The sequence below is a fragment of the Mesoplodon densirostris genome, chromosome 1 (assembly GCF_025265405.1).
Source record: "Mesoplodon densirostris isolate mMesDen1 chromosome 1, mMesDen1 primary haplotype, whole genome shotgun sequence".
NCBI classification, from domain to species: Eukaryota; Metazoa; Chordata; class Mammalia; order Artiodactyla; family Ziphiidae; genus Mesoplodon; species Mesoplodon densirostris.
In genome coordinates this window covers 155,770,964-155,796,441 of record NC_082661.1, presented here as the reverse complement: position 1 = coordinate 155,796,441, position 25,478 = coordinate 155,770,964, and the positions used below count along the sequence as shown (strand labels likewise).

The following is a 25,478-nucleotide window of genomic DNA, read 5'->3' as shown; positions in this document are numbered from 1 at the left end:
TTCTTCAAGTCCTTTTCCTCTGTGTTATCTTCAAGATCATCCTCATGTCTAATCATCTTTTCTTCTTCAGACCACCTATAAAGCCAACTGGCAATACTACCCATTTGTCTCTGAAACTTTTATAACTTTAAACGTCTTCATAGGTGTGGTGGTATGGCGTTCAGGAGTTAGACAACTATGGCTTAAAAATTTTGATTATAATAATTATATTTTCATCACATCACATAGATCTCTCCAATTAGATTGTACATGATACAAAGAGACGGCCTGGTATTTTCCATAGCATCTAGCACAGTCTCATATACAGAGCAGCAAGTTGTCAGTAAATATTTGTTGAGTGAATAAATGAATGAAAATAATTAACTCTTCCTACTGAAAGAGGGCACTTTTTTCATTCTGATTTCATGTGAAATCAGAACTAGATTCTTCAAAGGGTCAGCTGGATCCTTCCACTTTTTAAACTACACTCAGCCTTTTAAGTAGATATTTTATGACTCAGCACTGTGCAAGCTCCTGGTTGAGATGAAGATACTTTCACAAACTGTGATTACTTTGTTTGTGTGAAAACTTTGTTTTTCCCAATGTGAAAGCAGTCTGAAAATTTTTAGTTTCTATTCAATTCTCATTTCAGGCACTTAAACACTTGCTGAAATGTCCAAGCTCAGAAGACAATGCAGCAATAGAAATGGCAATTGAAACTGTAAGTTAACTCTGGAATGAAACTTTCATGAATGCTAATTATTTTTTTAACTTTTTGAGGAAATTTCCAAACATTTACAAAAGTAGACCAAACAGCATAACAAACCCCCAGATACCCGTCATCTCATTTCAACAGCTATCCGCACATGGCCAGTCATATTTTATTCATACCTCCACCCTCTTTCCCTATATTATTTTAAAGCAAATCACAGACATCATATTTCATTTGTAGATACAAAATCTATCTCTAAAAGATAAGAACCTTTGCATTTTCTTTTAGGTGTAACTTGCATACAGTAAAATGCTTGAATCCTAAATATGTAACTCAATTAGTTTTTTCAAATAAAATCTGTGTACACCTGTGTAACCCCCATCCAGATCAAGCTCCCCAGAAGGCCCTCTGCTGCCTCCCAATCAGTGTTCCCCACCAGGGGTAACCACAATTCTGACTTCTATTCTTATAGATTGGTTTTACATGTTTATGGATTTCATGTAAATGAAATCATATACATATGTTCTCTTTTGTGTCCAATTTCTTTCAGTCAACATTAAGTCTGCGAAAGCATCTGTGTTATCATGTGTAGCAATAGCTCATTCTTATTCATTGCTGTGTAGTATTCCACCATATGACTGTCACAATTTCTTTACCCATTATTGTGTTAATGGACATTTAGGTTGTCTCAGTTTGGGCATATTATGAATAAAGTTGCCATAATGCTGTTCATGTCTTTTTGTATACATAAGCCCTCAGTTTTATTGGGTATATATCCATGAATAGAATTATTAGGTCACAGAGTATATATATCTTCAGCAATAGTAGGTACTGCCAAACATTTTTTTCTAAGTAGTTGTACCAGTTTCACTCTACCAACAATGTAAAAGAATGTAGTTGCTTCCCATCTTCACCAGCACTTATCAGTCTATTTCATTGTAACTATTCTGATAGATGTGCAGTGGTATCTCATATGGTTTTAGTTCATTTTTCAAAAGAATAATGAAAGTGAGCATTTTTTCATGTGTTCATTAGCCATTCAAATATCTTCTTCTATGAAGTTCTGTTCAAATCTTTTTTCTAATTTTTAATTGTATCATCTCATTCTTACTGATTTGTAGGACTGTATTATATATTCTGGATACAAGTCGTTTCATCAGATAGATGCATTGTTGTAACATGTATCAGTACTTTATTCCTCTTAAAGCCTAATAATATTTAATTGAATGTGTACACACTGCATTTATCCATTCATCAGTTGATACACATTTGGGTTGTTTCCACTTTGGGGCTATTATGAATAATGCTGCTGTGAACATTTGTGTACAAGTTTTTGTGTGGACATGTGTTTTCATTTCTCTTGGGTGTATACCTAGGAGCAGAACTGCTAGGCTATATGTTAAGTCTATGTTTAACATTTTGAGGAACTGCCAAACTGTTTCCCAAAGCAGCTACACCACTTTACGTTCCCAGCAACAATGTATTGGGGTTCCAGTTTCTCCAACAATTATTATTATTTTTTTTTTGGTATGCGGGCCTCTCACTGTTGTGGCCTCTCCCGTTGCGGAGCACAGGCTCCGGACGTGCAGGCTCAGTGGCCATGGCTCATGGGCCCAGCCGCTCCGCAGCATGTGGGATCTTCCCAGACCAGGGCACGAACCCATGTCCCCTGCATTGGCAGGTGGACTCTCAACCACTGCGCCACCAGGGAAGCCCCCCAACAATAATTTCTTGATATTGCTCCTTCGCTCTTGCTGTTACCCACACCTAGGACGCCCTCCCTCCTGCACCTCGGCCTCCTACCCAACATGCAGGACCCACTTCACATGCCACTCCCTGTAAAGTTTTCCTGAACTGTCCTCTGGATGAAATTTCACCCTCCTTAGAATCCTGTAAGTACTCTGAACCTTACTGCTACAGTTAACCCCCTTCAGATTAGTAGTTCCTCAAGGCCAAAGGCCCATCTCTTTATAGAGTGTTTAGCACATTGTGGACACTCAATAAATATTTATTGAAGCTATTATGTAGGTGATATTAGTTTCCTTCCCATTCCTTTATCCCTTTATCTTCTTTTCACCTTGAGACCCCTCCCCTGAAAAAAAAATCACCTTTACTTGCGACATGCATTTTCTCACAACCTGTGCACTGGTACCTGCTGATTCTCAACCAGAAGGCATAGCCCTTAATCATTTGAGAACATCTTTAAAATGTTCATGCTTCACTCACCCCCACCCCCATCCTCTACACCTCAGAGTTCTGAAATACCTTCTTGGTGTGTGTGTTGGAGAAGGGGGGCAGTAATAGACCCCTAGTTGGGAATCATCACCTGAGAGGACCCACGATAGGGATGGGAAAGATGGGTCTGTACAGCATCCAATGGGTAGCTTTGTCGGGGGCCTGCTCACCTTGCAGTCAGCTTCTGCCTTCACCCCTCTGTAAACCTTCTCTAAGAGGTCCCCACTGATCTCGTCCTTGCTAAATACGGACGTCCCTTCTCAGCCTGCACCCTACCCCATGTTATGGCAGCATTTTACTCTATTACAGTGCATCTTTCTCGAACTTCTTACTCCCTTAGAACACCGCTTCTCCTGCTCTCCAGGTACTCCTCAGATGGTCCCTTCTCAGCCTTCTTCTCTGGCTCCTCTGCCCGTCAGTGCAAGTGTCCTCAGCGTTCTGTCTCCACCCTTCTTTTAACTTCAGTTCTGAGTGGCCACATCTGTTCCCTGCTGGCTCCCCTTTCCATCTATCCTGATGTCTTGGGTGTGCTCAAGTCCCTGAAATTCAAACTTAACTGGGCATCTTATATTTTTTGTTAGCTTTGTCTGGCAACACTGCCTGTTTGGCACCAGTCCAAGCCCTTTATGTGTATTAACTTATTTAATCCTTACAACAATTCTGTGAGTTAGGTATTATTTTTATCCTCTTTGAGGTCCCAAGAGTGACCTGCTCTGGATCACACAGGTTATCTTTTGACCTCAGGCAGGCTGACCCCAAAGCCCTTGCTTTAACCATTTCTCCATACGGGTTTATTCACCCAAAGCCGCACACAAAAGCCATGGAGGTGATGAGCTCTACCTTCTCTTCCTTCCTTAGAGCAGTGGCGAGAGCAGAGGCAACAGATTGGTCAAAGCTTAGCTTTCCTACACCGGTGACGACCACGGTCAGTGGAGCGTGCGGAAATTCTGCAGCCCGAGAACCTCTGTCCCCCACAGGTTCACGGCGACCTCTTCTGTGCTCAAGTCTGCTGATCTCATCCTTCCTCTCCTGCACAAAGAACTTCCGAACTTTTCCTTACACTTTCCCGGACGGGTGGCAAGCTAGGCCACATGTTGCTCTGTCCCTAATGAGTTTCCTTCCTTTTCTGGTAGCTTTTCTCACTGTATCACTAATGTGACTACGCTGTTCAATGTTCCTTCTCCTTGGCTGAGCTCCAGTTGGGTTCTTGGCTCACCTCTTTTTTATAGACACAAGACTCTTAAGCCTCCTAATCTTGTCAGTAACTATTCTTACTATCTAAATCTAATATATTTCCATCCTCCAATTTGATAAATAATTTTCCTGATCCACACCGCCCAACATGGCAGTGATTTAAGTGTGAGCTTTATGGAGATGACTCTCAAATCCAGATTTCCAGGCCAAAGTCCTCTCCAGAACTCCACCCCACATTTCCAGCTGCCTGCCCTTTTCTGGGATCCTCTGGCTGTACTTTTATTTCTACTTTAAATTACACATAGCCATATGCAAGCGCCTTTTCTCGGGGAGCTGCTGGAGATGAGGCACTTGGAGGTATATTGTTGTATAAGGCCCAGCTGCTGCGCTCAAGATGGCATTCTCTCCATGTCACAGTCACTTAAAGTTTTTATTGAAACATCCAAGAAGTACATTCTCTCTGTGTGTAAAAAAACTACCACAGTATTTTGATATGGCAACTTAGAAAAGCTATAGCTTCTAAGAGTGGATTTCTATTAATGGAGACTCTACAAATGAATGAAGACATACCCTGAGCTTACATCATGTTTCAGGCACTTGACTATAGGTATTTTTACAAAATTTTTAAATTTCGTCTCCTCAGTAGATTATTTGTCCTCCCCCACCTCACCAACCATGACCACCCCTTCCTAAGTTTAAGATGCTGGACTTATTGTTTCTTTCTCTTCCTAAACAGGTTGGTCAGGCCAAAGATGAACTGCTGACCAGTCAACTGATAGACCACCTTATGGGGGAGAGTGATGGCATGCCTAAGGTACTAAAAGTGTTTTCGCCACTGAGATTCTCAAGTATCTTAGTTATGGTTTTACTTTATTCTGCCCTGTTTTTATCTATTATGGCTTTTGCATCATAGATGTAAAAATTTTTCTTTCTGGGTGCAGCTTGAGGTCATCTAGACAGACCCTGCGTTTTAGATATTGTGGACATTCACTTTTTGAAATTGGCATTGCCCCTTGTGAAATAGCCACGCCCTTCTGGGTAACAATCCTCACCACCCACAATTTTTCTCAAATGTTACAGAGTTTTATTTATTCTAAGAACTATGAAAATGATTACTAAAACCATGAGTTAGCACTAATCCCTAAAAATCAGTGTACTTTGTTCATATTTCAGAAATTTGGGGACTTAATAAAAATCCTATTTACCGTAAAAGTAACTCACTGAAAATATAAAATAGAAATAAATCATTAAGAACATGTTTCCGAAATAGGTAACTCTTGGATTTTGTGCAGAAGTTGGTCTTCTCTCAGTCCTAAGGAGGACAGACTCCTTTCAGAATGCCCCTAGAGCCTTTATTTTTTACTTTTGCTTTGGTGTTTTAAGGGGATCTGCTTGTGAAGGAAACTCGAGTACAGTTGACCCTTGAACGACACGGGTGTGAACTGCACAGGTCTGCTTATACACAGATTTTTTCCAATAGTAAATACTATAGTACTACCTGATCTCAGGTTGGTTGAATCTGAGGATACAGAGGAACTGCAGATACAGAAGGGTGACTATAAATTAAACACTGATTTTCAACTGTGTGGAGGTCGGCGTCCCCTAACCACAGCATTGTTCAAGGGTCAGTTGTAAGTGATTTGGATACAGGTGCTGGAATGTCATAGCTGGAGAGGATTGTAGCCATCCTGATCCCTGAGTCCATTTTCTGTATTTTACAGATAAAGACACTGAGACCCAGGGAGGCTAAGTTAATCTGTCAAAGGGCACAGGCCCTTAAACTGTGCCGAATCACCTCACCTTATGTCCACTTATTCTAATAATCAGCAAACCAGCATCAAGTATGTGAAATTGTTTAGAGTTAACATAGGAATGGGAAATGAGCCAAAGAAAATTTTATAGGCCAGAGAAATTTATATAGGTGTAAAAATTTTTGAAATCTTGCGAAGTTGGTACATTGTACAAGAGCACCTTTCCATTTGAAGCACACGAGAGAGAACTCTATGGACTAGGGTTAGCACGCAGACTCTGAAGCCAGACCACTGTGCTTCAGATCCTGGCTCTGGAGAGGTGCTGTTGTGTTTCAGTTTCTCATCAATGAAATTAGTACAAAATCGCACCTTCCTCCCAGGGAGGGTATGAGGATTTAACCGAGTTATTACTTCTAAGGGTACTTAGAATACTCACCTGGCACATATTAAACCCTGAATAAATACTTGATAAAGAATTCTTTATTTGTTGGCTTTAAAAAAAAAAAACAATTTCAACCCTCAGTTACTGGAAAGTGAATGTGATTCTAACAGAAATGCAAAATTTTAGATGTTTCTCCCCTTAGCAAATGCAGAAAGTGATGTTTCTCTAACGGCTTGTATGTCAGGATGCCAAGTACCTGTTCCGCTTGTACATGGCCCTGAAGCAGTACCGAGAAGCCGCCCGGACTGCCATCATCATTGCCAGGGAAGAGCAGTCTGCAGGTAGGTCCCCAGTAGGCATGCTTTTCTCCCCAAACAAGTAGTAGAAGCCAGCTCCAGTCCCTTCTCTGTCCATTTCTAATCTAGGATTGCTTTGAACCCAAAAGGCTAAGCAGATGACCATTTCTGGGCTTCAGGGAAGTAAAATCATTCACCATCACAGAACAGCCCCACTGAAGCCTTCTCATGTTCAGTGCTAGTTCCTCTCCTCCTCACAGTTCTGTCTCCTGGACGATGACTTCTCTGACCTCTCCAGCCCACAGACCCCCCTGCACTTCCACTACACTTTCTTTCCATCCTAGGTGTTTGGTCTTAACAATATAAAACATATTACAAGGTGGAAGACGATGTGGTATTCTTATTGACCTAGTTCTTTATAACACGCAGGGACTGTTTATAGATCCTCTAGAATGGTTCTGTTCATGTCTATGTTCTGTAAATACTCATTGAAAAAGTCAGAATTAGTCTGACATCTTCACTAATATTTGCAAGCTGATTCTTTTAGATGTTCATAAATATGGAATACAGTTTTGGAAAATATGGAATTAAATGTCATTCTTTATTACTTAGTAACTTAATAAGATGATTAACAAAATCCACCTGTAAAATGGTGGCCCATAGAAAGTCCTCAGATTTCATCCTTTGCAGTAATGTCATCTTACCACCTCTTTTCAAGGAAACTATCGGAATGCACATGACGTTCTCTTCAGCATGTGTGCAGAACTTAAATCTCAGAAGATCAAAATTCCCTCTGAGATGGCCACCAACCTCATGATTCTGCACAGTTACATACTAGTGAAGGTGAGGCCCTTTGAGTGACTTGGGACACAATCTGCCAGGTGCGCTAATCACCTGAAGGGCTTTCCTTCTGGGCACCTCTCCATTGGATTAGAGCCATTTCCTAGATCTCTGTAGCGTTAACCGAAAAAGCAAGATACAGAATAATTATACAATATGCTGCCTTTTGTGTAAGAAAAGGCAGAAATATATTTTTTTTTCATTGCAAATAAAGTTAGAAATATACCTTTAAAAAAACCTAGGAAAAATAGTTTCCTAAAGGGATCAAGGCGTGGGGCAGAGGAGGTGTGGCACCAAACCCAGTCAGGGGAGAAGAGGGAGAACAGGTTTCTCCATATAGTATATCTTTTTATACTGTTTTGATTTTGAAGCATATAAATGTATTACTTGGTCAAAAAAAGATTTACGGAAAACATTTTTGTTAACCAGAGCTTCCTAAGTTTATTAATTCTAGGATAGTGGATTTTATACAATTCCACTGCGTTTTAATACTATTTAGTTTTCATCTGAATATAAAATAGATATTCAATGAGAAAATTTAGAGAATATAGAAAAGTATAATGAAAAAATAACTTGCCCCCTTTATTTTTATTTTTATTTTTTTTTGCGGTACGCGGGCCTCTCACTGCCGTGGCCTCTCCCCCTGCGGAGCACAGGCTCCGGACGCGCAGGCCCAGCAGCCATGGCTCACGGGCCCAGCCGCTCCGCGGCACGTGGGATCTTCCCAGACCGGGGCACGAACCCGTGTCCCGTGCATCGGCAGGCGGACCCTCAACCACTGCACCACCAGGGAAGCCCTTGCCCCCTTTAAATCCATCACCAGATATAACAATTGTTAACACTGTGTTGTATATATCCTCCATATTTCTTAAATACATGTGTGCACCTTTTTTTTTACATTAGGAATATATTTATGTCCATAAAAATCACTGATATTGTTTAATCAGTGATTTTCAATAAAAACAAAATAGAACATGCAAACCTGTAATACTTCTATTTATAATTTACATAAATGTTATATGTGTATATATATATATATATACACACACATATATATATATACACACACACATATTTATATACAGACACATATCTTTGTAAAAATACAGGTAGATGCCAACTTATATACTTTTCCAAATTTTCATTTATGTCAAAGTACATCTTCCCATATTAATGCTAAGTCGGTTTTCAGGCCAGACCACAAGAGCTTATGCAATTTTGAAGCTTTCTAGGTTACAGCAATCACATTATGAATGGTTTAGATCCTTATTATGGTCCATAACAGCACTGCCCAATAGAACTTTCTGCAGTGCTAGAAGTGTTCTGTATCCACTAGCCTGGCTGTGGAGCACTTGAAATACAGATAGCGCAACTGATAAACTAAACTTTAAATTTTATATAATCTTAATTTTTATTTAACTAGCCACATGTGACTAGTGGCTACCATTTTAGGCCCCATAGGTCTATAGTTCTGATTGTAAGAGAAAACTTAGAATTCCAACGTGCAACCACCAGGAGTGCATTTCCCTTCGGAGCCGCATGGGGTCCCTTCTCTGGTACAGAAAGGAATAGAAAGGGGGAGGGAGGACTTTCTCAGCTTCAGACATCAGTGCTGGTGCCAATGTGCTGGGGGCACAGAATCCAGCCTTTAGGGGTGGAGGGGAGGATAGAAACAAGTTAGTGGAAGATGGGAACAAAAATAGGGATTGCTGTAAGAAGCCCTCTAGGACCAGGGCTTTCTTCCACCAAAAGCCATAGGGATGGTTCTTGAGTCTTTTTCTTTTCCTCCGGCCCTAAGAGCTGGCCCACCACTTCCACTGGACCAGACATCCTCTTCCCCTTCCACTGAAGAGCGCCCGTGTGACTTTTCCCCTCTGCTCTAGTCTCTTATTCAAGCACCAGATATGTTCAAGATTTTTAACTGCTTGTGGTTATCAAAAGGGAAACTATTAGACCTTATCAAATAAGAATGGATGTAAAAATGGACAGCCCTCTCTGACACAAAGGACTGGAGAAAGTCAGCCACATTTCAGGGGACATGGAGACTTGGCTTTGGTGGATGCTTCCTCCCTAGAGCTGAGACAGGGACTTTGGCTGAAGGACAGCCTGGGGCCTTTGCACATGGGTGGCTGAGCCGGGCAGTCTGAGGCCCAGGGAGTCAGTGGAGGGTGACTTTAGATTCAGTTAATATTTATGAATTACATTGCAGTGCTCAGTAAATTATACCATCATCCACGTGCTTAGACCGGATGGATGTTATGCCTGGGAGTTATTCTCTACTCACCCTTCACCTTCTCACCAGATATCATCAGTTCTGACTCCTCGTCTGTCTCCTTCTCTCCATCCCCACTGCATGCCCTCTGTGGACCGCCTCCTCTTACTGGACGACAGCAGTGACATTGTGGTCCGGCCCTGCTGACTCCCCAGCCTCATGTCATCCTAAGTGGACCCCCTCCTTTCATCACAGATCCCACTCGTACTTACCTAAGCTCAGGCCCCTCCAGCCATCGTTGCCCCTTCCCTTACACAGGCAGCGCCTTCTTCCTATAACAACTCATCCTCTCTCCTGCCTAACTCATAACTCAGCTTTCAGGTCTCACAACAACTTGTTAGTCCCCCATAATGGCCAGTAAGAGATGGACCAAGGATTTGAACTCATGTGGAGTGGTCTCAGGCAAAGTAAAAGCTGAGTGTAGAGTAGGGGTGAGGCCAGTGAGGCCAGGGGGCCAGGTAGCAGCTGCTGGAAGGAGGATAAGTAAGGGAGAAACCCCAAGTGGCATTAAAGTAAGGCTGCAAGGAGCCTGTGACCACCCGTTCAGGGTCACAATCAAGGAGTTGTTTATTTGGGTGAATGAAACATGGATTAGGGTTAATCAAAGTCTCTAAGAAGAGTAAAATTTATCATTTATTTCAGATTCACGTTAAAAATGGAGATCATATGAAAGGGGCACGTATGCTTATCCGGGTGGCCAACAACATCAGCAAATTTCCGTCACGTGAGTACTGAGAGGAGCCTGTTGTCCCCATTTCTGCCTGACTGTAGCATGCCAAGATCATCCTCACGGACTCTGCCAGCCGCTGTTCTCTACACGTAGTAACTCATTTAATCCTCACAACCACCCCATGAAGTGGTGTAACCGGCGTCCGTCCCCAAGACCACCCCCAGGTGTGATAATTCACGAGGGGGATTCATATAACTCAACATATAGTAGTGCTAAAGCTAAGATTTATTACAGGGAAAGGATACAAAGCCAAATCGGCAGAGGGAAAAGGTGCGGGGGGGGGGGTGCGCCCGGAGGTCAGGGGCGAGCGTCCACAGCCCCCCTGCCACCCCCCATCCCCCCAGTGAAGTCGCACTGGACACACTCAGCACCTCCGGGCAGCACGTGAAAGGTGGTGTCTACCAGGGTGCTTGTGAGAGACTCGGTACCCAGGGGTGGTCTTGGGGAGCTGGCCACGTCAGCACCCCCTGCTTGGCATGTACCAAATTTGCAGACTCCCAGAAAGCAGGTGCTCCGCATAAACCCTACTGTTTGTACAAAAAGGTCGGGCACAGGCAGCCACTCTTCTCCGTTCTGGAAATGGCGGGAACTCTCCCCCAAAATCCAAGTTCCCAGATCCCAGTTTCAGGCAGATCCTTCTAAGGAAAACAGTCTCAAGATTGCACACAAGTGGCCTATTGTTATTTTCCCTATTTTACAGATAAGCAAACTGGGGCAAAAGAAGTGAGTAACACTTGCCCAAGACCATACTGTCAGCCAGGAAGTCTGACTCTGTGTTCTCAACCACTGTAGATGATTTGCCTCTGAAAAAGGTCCCAGTATTCTAAAAGACTTGTCATTATAACATTTTTCAGTGATTAGATTTTGTCACATTCCATGACGGGGTCAACAGACGTTTTCTGTAAAGGGCCAGATGTCGAATGTTCAGGGCTTTGTGGGCCACGTGTTCTCTGTTGCAACTATTCAACTCCGCCGTTTCGGCGTGACCCATACATAAATGGATGAGCATGGCTGTGTTCCAAAAGAACTTTATTCTTTCGGACACTAAAATTTGAACCTCATAAACCTTTCACATGTCACAAAATATTCTTCTCCTTTTGATTTTTTTTCCAGTCGTTTAAAAATGTAAAAGTCTTTCTTAGCAAATGGGCTAAGAAACAGAGGGCCAGATTTAGCTCACAGGTCATAATTCACCAACCCCTGTTCTCTAAATGTGTTCTTTTTTGTTACATAAAAAAGACTAAAATAATTGTACACCATGCTGGCAAAGGGTGTGATAGGACAGGCATTCTCATGACTGCTGGGATGGAATGGACATTGTTGTGGCCTTTCTAGAAAGCAGTTTGGCAATTTGTGCTAGGAGTATTTTTTCTTTAAAGTCACGTTCTTTGAGCCAGTAATTTGACTTTTAGGTATCTGTCCTGAAGAAACAGGTGCACGCAGAGAGGTTAGTGCATGAAATTGTTAATCTCCCCACCCATTCATCAGCAGTCCTGTCAAATACAAAACTCTCTGAGGCGGGAAGGACGCACACAAAAGGTTACCTCAAGGGAGTGTGGGTCCTGGTGTTACAGGCAAAACACAGTATAATCAGGGGAAAGACATTGTGGTGAGCAGTCACGTGACTCCACTACCGTGCCCTTTCCTTGTTAAACAGTCCACTTCTGGTTCTTTGTCAGAAAAAGCAAATTTAGAGAGGTGCAATCCTGGCATCACGCCAGTAGAGGCAACGTGCTCTTTCTGCTCCTCTGTTTGCGTTGCAGACATCGTGCCAATCCTGACGTCTACCGTGATCGAGTGTCACAGGGCCGGCCTGAAGAACTCTGCCTTCAGCTTTGCCGCCATGTTGATGAGGCCCGAGTACCGCAACAAGATAGATGTCAAATACAAAAAGAAGATCGAGGCAATGGTCAGGTAGGCGGCGACAGCTGTTTCTACCATCTAATCGCATTTCACAAGTGTATCTTTCAGAACGTAGCTGCTATTATGTGGGCTCAACAAGAACACAGATTGGGGGTAGCAATTAGGATTGTACTCAGCTACCAGCACCTGGAAACCCAACGATGGCTTTATCTGATTTATGTGACTCATGCACAAGGCATCATAGTCCAGGGCTGGTGGTGCCGTGTCCCGATGTCACCAAGGACCGATCCCTCTGCCTTTTGGCTTTACCATCCAGAGCACAGAGGTTTCCTCCTCATGGCTGCACAGTGGTGGTTGTCATGGTGGGGTGACATCATGTACCCCATTCAACGCAGAAAGAAGGAGGGAAATTAAAAGATGAAAGGTCTTTTGCCTTTTTAATGAGGAAGGACACCACCCCCAGGACTTGCATTTACATCTCACTACTCAGCCGCGTGGCTACCTCTAGCTGAAAAGCATACTGCTGAGTAAAAACCAAGTTCTGTTGGCAAGGAAGAAGGAAAAGATGGCTATTAGGGAGGCAGCAAACAGCGTGTCTGCCACAGACAGACAAAGAGTGGATATTTCTCAGTGTAAGAAACTTGGTAATTATACCACCTATTGCCAAAAGGGACTTCATTTCGAAATCCTGTGTAGCTCCAAAGGCACATAAGGCATATCCTCACCTCAGAAAGCCTGGTTTTCAACAGGAAAACGAGGAGAAAGTAGCACTCATCTTTACAAAAGGAAAAATTAACTGCAATCCTGTAGTAGTTCTGTACTACCACTTGTTCATAGCGATGACATCTGGGGTACCTGTTAGTCCCATTTTGACCAGCGAACTCAGGTGTACCTGAATCTTGACCCAGAACTCTCTCATCTCAGCCAAGGGAGATGGCTACACCAGTAATGGCAAAGGGAAGCAAATACTACTTATTGTTAACTGGGCTCATGGCAGAGAACTCTAACCTGGATAGGGGCTACATGGAACACCCCCTTTTTTTTTTCATAGCTGATAAGCCTAAGTAGCTTCAGACCAAATCAGTCTGATCCAACATACCTGCCATCAGGGAGAGTGAGGTGGGGAGAAAAAGCTAGAGCACATTTATCCCCCAGTTTCGTGCCACACCAGCCTAGGTGCCAGCTTGAAGAGGCGCTGGTTATTCTCTCCCCGCACAAGAGTACTCTTAGCTATGAGGTCTAATACGGTATCTGCTGGCTGCATGTGGCTCTTTAAATTTAAATTAACTAAAAGTGATTAAATTTGTTATAAAGCAAAAAATTAAAAAAAAAATTCAAACAAAAGTGAATAAAATGTAAAATTTAGTTCCTCACACTATCCATATTTCAAGTGCTCTGAGCTCCATGTGGCTCATGGCTACCGTATTGGAGAGCGCAGTATTAGAACAGTGCCATTGTCACAGAGAGTTGTGCTGCACAGCCCTGGACAGCCATTACTTCAGTACACAAAGGGAAAGACAGAGAAGCAGCAAGCTCACTACTCCAGTGGCAAGGAAGACACGAGACAGCCAGACCCACCCGTGTTTTCTCCCACATGATGTGCTGTGAACTCCAGCTCCCAGAGGTGGCCATGGAACGCTAGCCTGAGCAGTCCTCTTTCCTCTCCCTCCTCCGGAGGGGGGCCGGAGCGTGTATCTCTAGTGTCAAGAGTCTGACTATGAAGAAGAAGGTGCATTTCATGTGATTCTTCCTCACAGGAGACCTGATACATCCGAGACAGAAGAGGCCACAACCCCATGTCCATTCTGCGAATTTCTTCTCCCAGAGTGTGAACTCCTCTGTCCTGGATGTAAAAATAACATCCCATATTGCATTGCAACAGTAAGTTTCTTTATCATGGTTTCCCTTTCTTTGCATATCTATCTATAGCCCATTTGAATACTTGTTGTGTGTGTCAATACTTCCTTCACTTCTGAAATAATCTTATCCCTCAAATTTCCTGCAACATTTAGCATACAATTTCATGGTCAACAAAGCTGAAAGTTATATTCAAGGCACACAGTAACCTAAGTGAGTATCAGGAAGGCACACACTTGGGGATCAGATGGTCCTAGGCTTAGATCGTCTTTCTGCCACTTACTGGTTACATAACCTGGTGCGATTTGCTTTTTTACCTTGCTAGGTCCATCAGTTAACAGTACCTGCCTACTGAGGTAAACTGCAGGTTGACGAGAGGATATGTTTGAGGCCTTAATACAATTCCCAGCATGCTGTAGCACTTAATAAGTGATGGCTTTTATTGTACACTTTAATATTAAGACCTATTATTAGAAAATTTAAAAATATCAGATTATTTGTTCATCACTAGGCTAAAGTAAGCTTTATTTTAAAGGAAAATAAATCTAGGTAATGTCACAATATTGAAGATTATTCTCTTTATACATGAATCTGATAAATTTGGCTTTAGTCCTTTTGATGCCATTTCTTTCTAATTACCCACCTATGTGAAATATCAATAATTTCATAATTTAGAGGTCTGTCTGGCTTTTAACTGTAACCATGTATTATAACTGAATAATGGGGGGAGTTTTAAAAATAAAGATGAATTTTATTCTTCAACGTACTGTTTCCAGGGTCGACATATGTTAAAGGATGATTGGACGGTGTGTCCACATTGCGACTTCCCTGCACTGTATTCAGAATTCAAGATGTAAGTGCGCATTATTTCACTCAGCCATACAGATTTATCGAATAATAGGCCTTTTATTCAACCACTTTTATACTGAGGTCTCTTTATTTGTTCATGTTCTTAAAAATCTCTAAAGACTCAAATTGTCTTCTTGGAAGAAACTTCTGTGATCTTTGAGAACATTTTCCTTAAAGGGGATTTCACATGAGACTTAAAATTCCTAATTCTTAAGTCTCATGATGAACATGTACTAAGAAGTAGAAAGGAATAGTTGGTTTCCACATCACAATAACCCAAAAGTAAAGGAATATTTAATCTACTCTGTCTTTCCCTCTCCAAACAGCATGTTAAACACTGAAAGCACATGTCCTATGTGTTCAGAAAGATTAAACTTTGCTCAGCTGAAAAAAATCTCAGACTGTACCCAGTACCTGCGGACAGAAGTGGAGCAGTGAGTGGCATGTGCAGGTAAGGGCCAGACCATCCACTTACCTTCCCAGGGCACGAGATCCACGGGGTGGACACAGCTTTACAGTGTGTTTTGCCATTGGCTCCTTTTTGTGCATCGTGTAACTTGTCAGATTTGAACGAACAAAACTTGTCAGATCTGAAACAAACCTTTGATGTACTTTAAAAAAAGCTAAAACACAGGTTGTACAGTCTCCATGGTGACAAAGGTTATTTGGCCAAGCAGCATCATGGATTCCAACCAAAACGTATATTATCAAATCACATGGGCTTCTTTTTAACCAGTCCATTAAAACTGTAGCTAGCTATTAACAGTGGGGTTTTTGAGTTCTATAACTCAGGAGAATATATTGTAAAAATTTTTGCTTCCAGAGGCTTGAAAAATCCCCATTTCTTTTTCTTTCCAAGTGTCATTTTTGTTGCATGGAAGCAGCACAATACCCCTTCCACTCCCACTCCATTGGCAAGAATTTACTCATAGGGCCACACATACTGCAAGGGGAGGCAGGGAAACATAGTCTCCAGGTGGAAAGCCAAAAGCCCCTGCCAAAAACTCTTTAATTTTAAGATTCTGTAATTAAAAGGAAAAAGTAAGATTAGTCCCTGACACAGCTCTAAACATAGTTAAAACGGAACCCTAGGTTTTCACACGAAACCTGTTCTCGCAATCTTCACTCCATCAGTAAACAGCAGCTCCATCCTACCAGCTGATCAGGATGGAAATGTGGACACCACCAATCCCCCAGTCGATGGGCAAATCCTCTCAGTCCCCCTCCAGTGTATCTGGTTCCCTTTCTCAGGGGGACTTTTTATTGCACCTGCAAAAATAGAGCCTAAAAGACTCGACATGAACTGCCCCAGCCTCCTCCTCTGCTCACTACACTGCAGCCCCACTGGCCTCTTGGCTGTTCCTTGGACTCCAAACTGCTTTGTGTAGTACCTGCAGTCTCTCACATTCCTGCCAGCAGCACCCGAGGGTTCTAGTTTTCCCATATCCTCACCAACACTTGCTGTTGTCTGCATGCTTGATTATAACCATCCTAGTAGGTGTGGAGTAGTATCGCATTGTGGTTTTGATGTGCATTTCCCTAATGGTAACAACGCTGAGCATCTTTTCACGTGCTTGTCGGCCATTTGTGTATCTTTAGAGAACTGTCTTCAAGTCCTTTATCCATTCTTTTAACTGGGTATTTTGTCTTTTTATCGAGTCGTAAGAATCCTTAATATATTCTAGGTACAAGTCCTCTATCAGATACATGATGTGCAAATATACTATTCTGTGGAAGTATTTTTTTACTTTCTTCATAGCATCCTTTGATGTACAAAAGTTTTTATTATTTTGATGAGGTCCAATTCATTTTTTTTCCTTTGGCTGCTTGTGTTCTTGGTGTCATGTCTAAGAAACCACTGCTTAACCCAGCGTCACAAAGATTGACACTTATGTTTCATTCTAAGAGTTCTATAGTTGCTGCTCTTATACTTAACGTCTTTGATCCATTTAATTTTTGTGTATGATGTGACGTAGGGACCCAATTTCCTTTTGTGTGTGGATGACCAGGTGTCTCAGCACCATTTGTTGAAAAGACTGTTCCTATTATTACTGGGTATTGTCTTATTATTATTGTTATAAAGGTTCTTTATTTGTATATTCTAGATCTAAATCTTAGTCAGATTTATTTTGCCGATATTTTCTTCCACTCTGACTTCCCACTTCTTTTTCTTAATGGTCTTTTTTTTTTGGAATATAGTTGATTTATCAATACAGTGTTGTGTTTCAGGTGTACAGCAAAGTGAATCAGTTATACATGTATCTTAATGGTCTTTTGATGAACAGATTTTGATTCTGATGAATTATAATTTATCAGTTTCATTTTATTATTACTTTTATTACTTTCTGTGTCTAAGAAAATTTTTGCCTACTCAAGTCAGGAGCATATTCGCCTATGTTTTCTTCTAGAAGCTCTGGGTCTGTGATCCATCTTGAAGTTATTTTTGTTTACAGTATGAGGTGGGGATTGAGATTCTTTTCCCCCTCAAGTAGATATCTAGTCTTCCAACACCATTTGTTGAAAAGTCTTTCCTTTCCCCATTGAACTGCTTGCATGCCTTTGTTGAAAATCAGCTGGGTTTTAAATATGGGTCTACTTCTGGACCCCCTCTTCTTTCCATTGCTTTATTTGTCCCCTATTTTTATACTATACTGTCTTCATTACTGTGACGTTATAGTATATCTTAAAGCCAGGTATTGTGGATCCTACAACTTTGTCATTTTTTTCCAAGACTGTTTTGACTACTCTTACTTCTCTCCATTTCTCTCTAAAATTTTAGAATCAGCTTGTCAAATTCTGTTTTAAAATCTTGCTCAAATTATGATTGGGATATGTTTATTTTTCTGTTGCCACATAACATTATCACATATTTAGCATCTTAAAACTATATACATTTAATATTTCACAACTTTTTTTTGAGGTATAATTATCACCTTGTATTAGTTTTAGGTGTACAACATAATGATTTGATATATGTTTATACTGTGAAATGATTACCACAGTAATTTAGTTAACATCTATCACCACACAGTTACTTTTTTTTTTTTGCGGTATGCGGGCCTCTCACTGTCCTGGCCTCTCCCGTTGCGGAGCACAGGCTCTGGATGCGCAGGCCCAGTGGCCACAGCTCACGGGCCCAGCCGCTCCACGGCATGTGGGATCCTCCCAGACCAGGGCACAAACCCGTGTCCCCCGCATCAGCAGGTGGACTCTCAACCACTGTGCCACCAGGGAAGCCCTACAATTTTTTTTTAATTGAGAACTTTTAACACCTATTCTCTTAGCAACTTCCAAGTATACAGTGTTGTTAACTATGATCGCCATGCTGTATATTACATCCCCAGGACTTACTTGTAACTGGAATTTTATACCTTTCGACCACCTTCATTCTGCCCACCCCCACCCTCTGGCAACCAACAAATTGTTCTGTATCTATGAGCTCAGTGGGTTTTTTTTTTAATTAAACATGTAAGTGAGATCATACAGTATCTGTCTTTCTCTTATTTCATTTAGCATAATGTCCTCAAGGTCCATCCATGTTGTTGCAAATGGCAGTATTTCCTTCTTCTTTATATGTATATACACATGTATACATATGTACCACATATTCTTTATCCAGTGCCATTTTCTTTATCCAGTATTAGTGGACACCTGGGTCATTTCCATGTCTTGGCTATTGTAAATAATGCTGTAATGAACACTGGGGTGCAGATACCTTTTCAAGATAGGGATTTTGTTTCCTTCAGATAAATACACAGAAGTAGAATTGTTGGAACATATGGTAGTTCTATTTTTAACTTTTTTTTTTTTTTTTTTTTTTTTTTGCGGTATGCGGGCCTCTCACTGTTGTGGCCTCTCCCGTTGCGGAGCACAGGCTCCGGACGCGCAGGCTCAGCGGCCATGGCTCACGGGCCCAGCCGCTCCGTGGCATATGGGATCCTCCCAGACCGGGGCACGAACCCGTATCCCCTGCATCGGCAGGCGGACTCTCAACCACTTGCGCCACCAGGGAGGCCCTATTTTTAACTTTTTGAGGAATATCTGTAGTGTTTTCCATAATGGCTGCATCAATTTACATGCCCACCAACAGTGCACGATGGATACATTTTCTCCGTATCCTTGCCAAGACTTGTTATTTCTTGTCATTTTGACAATAGCCATTCTAAAGGTGTGAGGTGGTATCTCATCGTGGTTTTGATTTGCATTTCCCTGATTAGTGATGCTGAGCACCTTTTCATGTACGTATTGACCATATGTATGTTTTCTTTAGAAAAATGTCTATTCAGAGCCTTTGCCCATTTTTTTAATTGGATTTTTTTTCTATTGAGTTGTATGAGTTCTTTATATATTTTGTATATTAACCCAAATTATCAGATATATGATTTGCAAATTTTCTCCCATTCTATAGGTTGCCTTTTCATTTTGTTGATGGAGACTTTTTAGATTGATGTAGTCTTGTTTATATTTGTTTTGTTGCCTTTGCTTTTGGTGTCACATACAAAAATACATTTCCAAGACCAATGTCAAGGAGCTTACTCCCTATGGTTTTGTCTAAGAGTTTTATGTTGTCAGGCCTTATGTTCAAGACTTTAATCCATTATGAGTTAATTTTTATGTATGGTGTAAGATAGTGATCCGGTTTCATTCTTTTGCATGTGCCTGTCCAGTTTCCCCAACACCATTTAAGAGACTGCCTTTCCCCATTGTATATTCTTGGCTTCTTTGTCATAAATTGACCATATATGCACAGGTTTATTTCTGGGCTCTCTATTCTGTTCCATTAATCTGTGTGTCTGTTTTTATACCAATACCATACTGTTTTGATTACTATAGCTGCATAATATAGTTTGAAATCAGGAAGTGTGGTGCTTCCAGCTTTGTTCTTCTCAACATTGCTTTTTGGCTGTCCAGTGTCTTTGTCATTCCATACAAATATTAGGATTGTTTGTTCTATTTCTGTGAAAAATGCCATTGGAAATTGACAGGAATTGCATTGAATCTGTAGATTGCTTTGGGTAATGTGGACACTTTAAATGATATTAATTCTTCCAATCCATAAGCATAGAAAATCTTTCCATTTATTTATATCTTCAGTTTCTTCACTGATAGCTTTTCAGTGCACAGGTCTTTCACCTCCTTGGTTAAATTCATTCCTAGGTATTGTATTCTTTTGTAATTGTAAATAAGATTGTTTTCTTAATTTCTCTGTTAGTTCATTATTAGATACAACAGATTTTTATATATTGATTTTATATCCTGCAATTTTACTGTATTAGTTCTAACAACTTTTTTGGTGGTCTTCAGGGTTCCCTATACACAATATGTCATTTGCAAATAGTGACAGTTTAACTTATTCCTTTCCTATCTGAATACCTTTTATTTCTTTTTCTTGCCTAAAGGCAAGAGTGACATCCTTGTCTTATTCCTGATCTTCGAGGAAAAGCTTTCAGCTTTTCACCATTGAGTGTGATAGCTGTGGGTTTGTCCTATATGGCCTTTATGATGTTGAGTATGTTCCCTCTGTACCCACTTTTGTGAAAGTTTTTATCATGAGCAGATGTTGAATTTTGTCAGATGCTTTTTCTATATCAAGATATGATTTTTATCCTTCATTTTGTTAATGTGGTGTATCATCTTGATTGATTTCTGGATGTTGGACTATCCTTGCATTCCTCCAATAAATCCCACTTGATTGTGGTGATTCCTTTAATGTATTATTGAATTCAGTTTGCTAATATTTTGTTGAGGGTTTTTGCAACTATGTTCATCAGCGATATTGGCCTGTAATTTTCTTTCTTGTAGTTTCTTTGTCTGGTTTTTGTATCAGAGTAATGCTGGTCTCATGGAATGAGTTTGGAAGTGTTTCCTCTTCTATTTTTTGGAAAAGTTTGAGAAGGATTGGTATTAATTCTTCTCTAAGTGTTTGGTAGAATTAACCAGTGAAGCCATCTTGTCCTGGATTTTTGTTTTGTCAGGTTGTTTTTGATTACTGATTCAATCTCCTTGATAGTAATTGGTCTAATTTTCTGTTTCTTCATGATTCAGTATTAGAAGGTTATATGTTTCTAGGAATTTATCCATTTCTTCTAGGTTGTCCATTTTGCTGGCATTATAGTATTTCATAGTAGTCTCTTTTGTATTTCTGTGGTATCAAATGTAATATCTCTTCTTTCATTTCTGATTTTGAGTCCCCTCTTTTTCTTGGTGATTCTAGCTAAAGGTTTGTCTATTTATCTATCTTTTGGGCAAAAAAAAAAAATAGCTATTAGTTTCATTGAACTTCTCTATTGTCTTTTTAGTCTCCATTTCATTTATTTCTGCTCTTGGAGATCTCCTTCCTTCTACTAACTTTGGGCTTAGCTTGTTCTTTTTCTAGTTCCTTAAGGTGTGAAGTTAGGCTGTTCATTTGAGATCTTTCTTGTTTCTTAATGCAGGTGTTTATTGTTATGAGCTTCCTTCTTAGAAACTGTTTTTGTTGCATCCCATAAGATTTGGTATGCTGTATAGCTGTCCCTCTGTATCGTGGGGGATTGGTTCCAGGATCCCTAGTGGATACCAACATCCACGGATGCTCAAGTCCCTTATATATAATGGTGTAGTATTTGAATATAACCTATGCACATTTTCCTGTATACTTTAAATCATCTCTAGATTACTTATATTACCTAATACACTGTAAATGCTATGTAAATAGTTGCCAGCATGTAGCAAATTCAAGTTTTGCTTTTTGGAACTTTCTGGTACTTTTTTTTTTTTCCTGAATCTTTTGATCCATGGTTGGTTGGATCTGTGGATATGGAACCCACAGATATGGAGGGCCAACTCTATTTCCATGTATATGTCTCAGGTATTTTTTTAATTTCTCTTTTGATTTCTTCTTTGACCCAGCAGTTGTTGAGCAGCATGTTTGAATCTCCACGTATTTGTGAATTTTCCAGTTTTCTTCTTGTAATTGATTTGTAGTTTCATACTTTTGTGGTCAGAAAAGATGCTTGATATGATTTCGGTCTTCTAAATTTATTAAGACTTGTTTTGTGGCCTTACATATGATCTATCCTGGAGAAATGTTCCGTGTGTGCTTGAGAAGAATGTGTATTCTCCTGCTTTGGGATGGAATGTTCTGTAAATGCGTTAAGTCCATCTGGTCTAACATGTCATTTAAGACCAATGTTTCCTTATTGGTTTTCTGTCAAATGAAAATCTATTCACTGATGAAAGTGGGGTAATGAAGTCCCCTCCTATTATTGTATTGCTCTTTCTCCCTTTAGATACGTTAATATTTGCTTATATTTAGGTGCTGCTAATGTAAATAATAAATATTTACAAATGTTATATCCTCTTTTGGATTGATGCCTTTATCATTATATAATGGCCTTCTTTGTCCCTTCTTACAGTCTTTGTTTTAAAGTCTATTTTGTCTAAGTAGAACTACTCCAGCTTCTTTTGGTTTCCATTAGCATGGAGTATCTTTTTCCATTCCTTCACTTTCAGTCTGTGTGTCCTTAAAGCTGAGTGAGTCTCTTGCAGGCAGCATATAGATGGATCTTGGTTTTTATCCATTCTGTCTTTTGATCAGAGAATTTATAAATTATATTTAAAGTAGTTATTGATAGATAGGGACTTGCTGCCATTTTGTTCATTATTTTCTGGCTGTTTTGTAATTCCTTTGTTCCTTTCTTCTTTTCTTGCTCCTTTTTCTCCTTTTGTGATCTGACAATTTTCTGTAGTCATATGCTTAGATTCCTTTCTTTTTTGTCTACCATAGGTTTCGCTTTGTGGATACCATGAGACTTACATAAAATACAACAGTCTGTTTGAAGTTGACAACAACTTAAGTTCAAATGCATTTTTACTCTCACCATCCACATTGTGATGTCACAATTTTATATCTTTTAATCTTGTGTATCCATTAACAAATTATTAGTTATTTTTACTATTTTGTCTTTTAACTTTCACACTAGGTTTATAAGTACCTACCATTACAACATTAGAGTATTCTGAATTTATATATTTACCTTTACCTTTGAGATTTAGTTTCATACATTTTCGTATTATTAATTAGTGTCCTTGTGTTTCAGCTTAAAGAAGTCCCTTTAACATTTCTTGTAAGGCCAGTCTAGTGGTGATGAACCTCTTTAGCTTTTCCTTGCCTAGAAAACTTCCTTGCTCCTTCAATTTTGAAGGATGGCTTTCCCAGGTAGAATATTCTTGGTTGGCAGTTTTATTCTTTCAGCACTTTGACTATATCAGGCGACTCTCTTCTAGCCTGCAAAGTTTCTGCCAAAAGAATCTGCTGACAGTCTTATGGTGGGGGGGGGTTCCCCTGTACATAACAAGTTGTTTTCTTTTGCTGCTTTTAAGATTGTCTTCTTGTCTTTAACTTCTGGCAGTTTAATTATAACTTGTCTTGGTATGGGCCTCTTTGGGTTGAGTTGCTGAGCACTAACTTTGCACTTTCTCATTCTTCTCAGTAAGGTGGCTGTTATCATCATCCTCAATTTGTAACAGGTTCAACAGCTTGCCCATACAGTTCTAGTCACTTGAAAAGCCAGGACTGAAACTCAATTAACAGACTGGCAATTTCTAACTTGAATGTAGTGATCCTGCTCCACATTCCAGAAATAAGCAAGAAAATCTTCTTTATTATGCTTGGCTTTACTCCTAAATGCTAGTAGTTACTTGAAACCCTTCTAAAAGCATATGGGGTTTTGTTTTTTATTTTTTTGTCCTTTCTAGGTATTATGGTCCTGAGAAGATACCATTTTTCCACAGGAGGCTGTGTTTCTACCCCTGGCAGATTTCAAGATGGTCCTTCCTGAATACAGAAGAAACAAGGTCACCTCTCCAGGTCACCACTTTCAACTTCTGTAGAGTGGGAAACAGTGACATGGAACATGCTGTTTATACTTTGTATATTTCCTCTTCTGAGTCTTACATATTCTGTGCTCTATACTGTTAATAGTAACCCATGACATCACTATAAATATTCAGCTTTTTGATATCTTTTCTATTTTGAAATACCTCCTTTAAAATAAACTTATTAGATATTTGTAATGTTTTCCCAGATTTAAAGACAGAAAAAGAAATAAAGGAAGGTAGCTTTAAACCATACTGTGAAGTTTGGGCAGCACAGATATTAACAGTGTTAAAAAGTTTGAACTGAGAGGCTTACACAAATCAAGGCTATTTAGCATAATCAGCCTGAGAATAAAAACATCAGAAATCAGTAAAATCAGCATTTTTAAAGAATGAAACTATAAGCTTATGTTTCTTGTCATTATACTACATAGTATGGAATTCCTGTCACAAAATTAAATCATTTGACTTTCCCTGAAGATGTACATTATTCAGAATCTTCCCCAAGGTGGGTGGAGGGTTCATTTCCCATGTCACACACACCCAATACTATACATATCAGTATATGCTTCCTTGCCATCCAAAGCCAAAGTATCAAAGTCTGAGCAGCTGACAGAATCATGTAGCCTAACTAACTCTGAATATATCAGATGATATGATTTTACAGTATAGCCACCAGCATTCTGAGCATTACAGAGGTACCTACGAGCCTAGGGTAGAACCCAAAAAGTGCCAATAAAGTTTTACAGCATCCAGGTATCCATATGCATGCCTCCAGCTTTATGTTTTTCCTTCCCAAAGGCTGGCTAGAGGCCCTGGCCTTCCTAAGTGATACAAGTCATTATCATTAAACCCACCCGTGGTTCCTTTGTTTTGTGTTATCACTTGAGGGATGTTGTAAGGCTACAGGAATAGTAAGAGTCATAGGCACTTGGGATCTGTAAGGGGAAGCACATTATATTTTGGGAGTTAGTTATGGGCCTCAGACATTCACTAATGAGCATAATTGTACCAGAACTTATTTAGGAAGATACTCCTCCTAGTACACATAACTATGTGCTCCTTATTAATAACTTCAAGAGGCCCAATGTTGCTGTAAATAATACACTGACAGAACTTAAAAAATGAAGGATGAAGTAGTATTAGTAATAAAGTAGTAGTTTGTTATAGACTACCAAATGGCCAAGACTCAATGGATCTCAAAGAAAGCAAGTATACAGTTTTACGCTGCAAGGATGATGTGTGGCATCCAGTGGCTCCAATAAGGATTTACTAGTTGCTCCAAATCATAATGAACAAGTAAAGGACACTATCTTGTTCTGGCTGCAAGGAGATTACAGTCCCTTTCCTGGGAAGCACAGAGCAAGTAGGCAGATATGACTTGCATATCAAAAAGCAATAGAAATGGAAAAATACACTTAAGAAATTTATGCTCACCCCACTGGTGAGGTGAGGCAGTCGTCAATCAAGAAAATCTTCACTGAAGCAGAAGTTTCAAGCAGGGCTTTTAACAAAGAGAGGGTTTAGTAGGCAAAGGCTTAAGGCAACGTTTTATTCCCATAATGAACTTAATCTACATGAAAGACATTTTTCACACTGGTAAATACATTTTAAATGTCTCAAGAACTTCGTCTGTCCTCCCAAACAAGACTATCAGTTCCT

The 25,478-nt window shown here is 40.2% G+C and overlaps 1 protein-coding gene across 3 annotated transcripts in view; it reads left to right on the top strand.

Moving 5' to 3' along the window:
• WDR19 (WD repeat domain 19) overlaps positions 1 to 24,014 on the top strand; it is an 89,129-nt gene extending 65,115 nt beyond the window's left edge. For 2 of the 3 annotated variants that reach the window (XM_060110945.1, XM_060110962.1), the window contains exons 28-37: positions 632 to 700; positions 4,857 to 4,934; positions 6,498 to 6,594; positions 7,268 to 7,392; positions 10,304 to 10,385; positions 12,155 to 12,305; positions 14,012 to 14,135; positions 14,888 to 14,964; positions 15,287 to 15,411; positions 23,697 to 24,014. In XM_060110945.1, coding sequence (XP_059966928.1) covers positions 632 to 700; positions 4,857 to 4,934; positions 6,498 to 6,594; positions 7,268 to 7,392; positions 10,304 to 10,385; positions 12,155 to 12,305; positions 14,012 to 14,135; positions 14,888 to 14,964; positions 15,287 to 15,398 — 915 coding nt within the window. In that variant the 3' untranslated portion in view covers positions 15,399 to 15,411; positions 23,697 to 24,014. The remainder of the gene's footprint in view (positions 1 to 631; positions 701 to 4,856; positions 4,935 to 6,497; positions 6,595 to 7,267; positions 7,393 to 10,303; positions 10,386 to 12,154; positions 12,306 to 14,011; positions 14,136 to 14,887; positions 14,965 to 15,286; positions 15,412 to 23,696) is intronic. The other variant, XM_060110955.1, reaches the window with a different exon arrangement.
• The last annotated feature ends 1,464 nt before the right edge of the window (positions 24,015 to 25,478 follow it).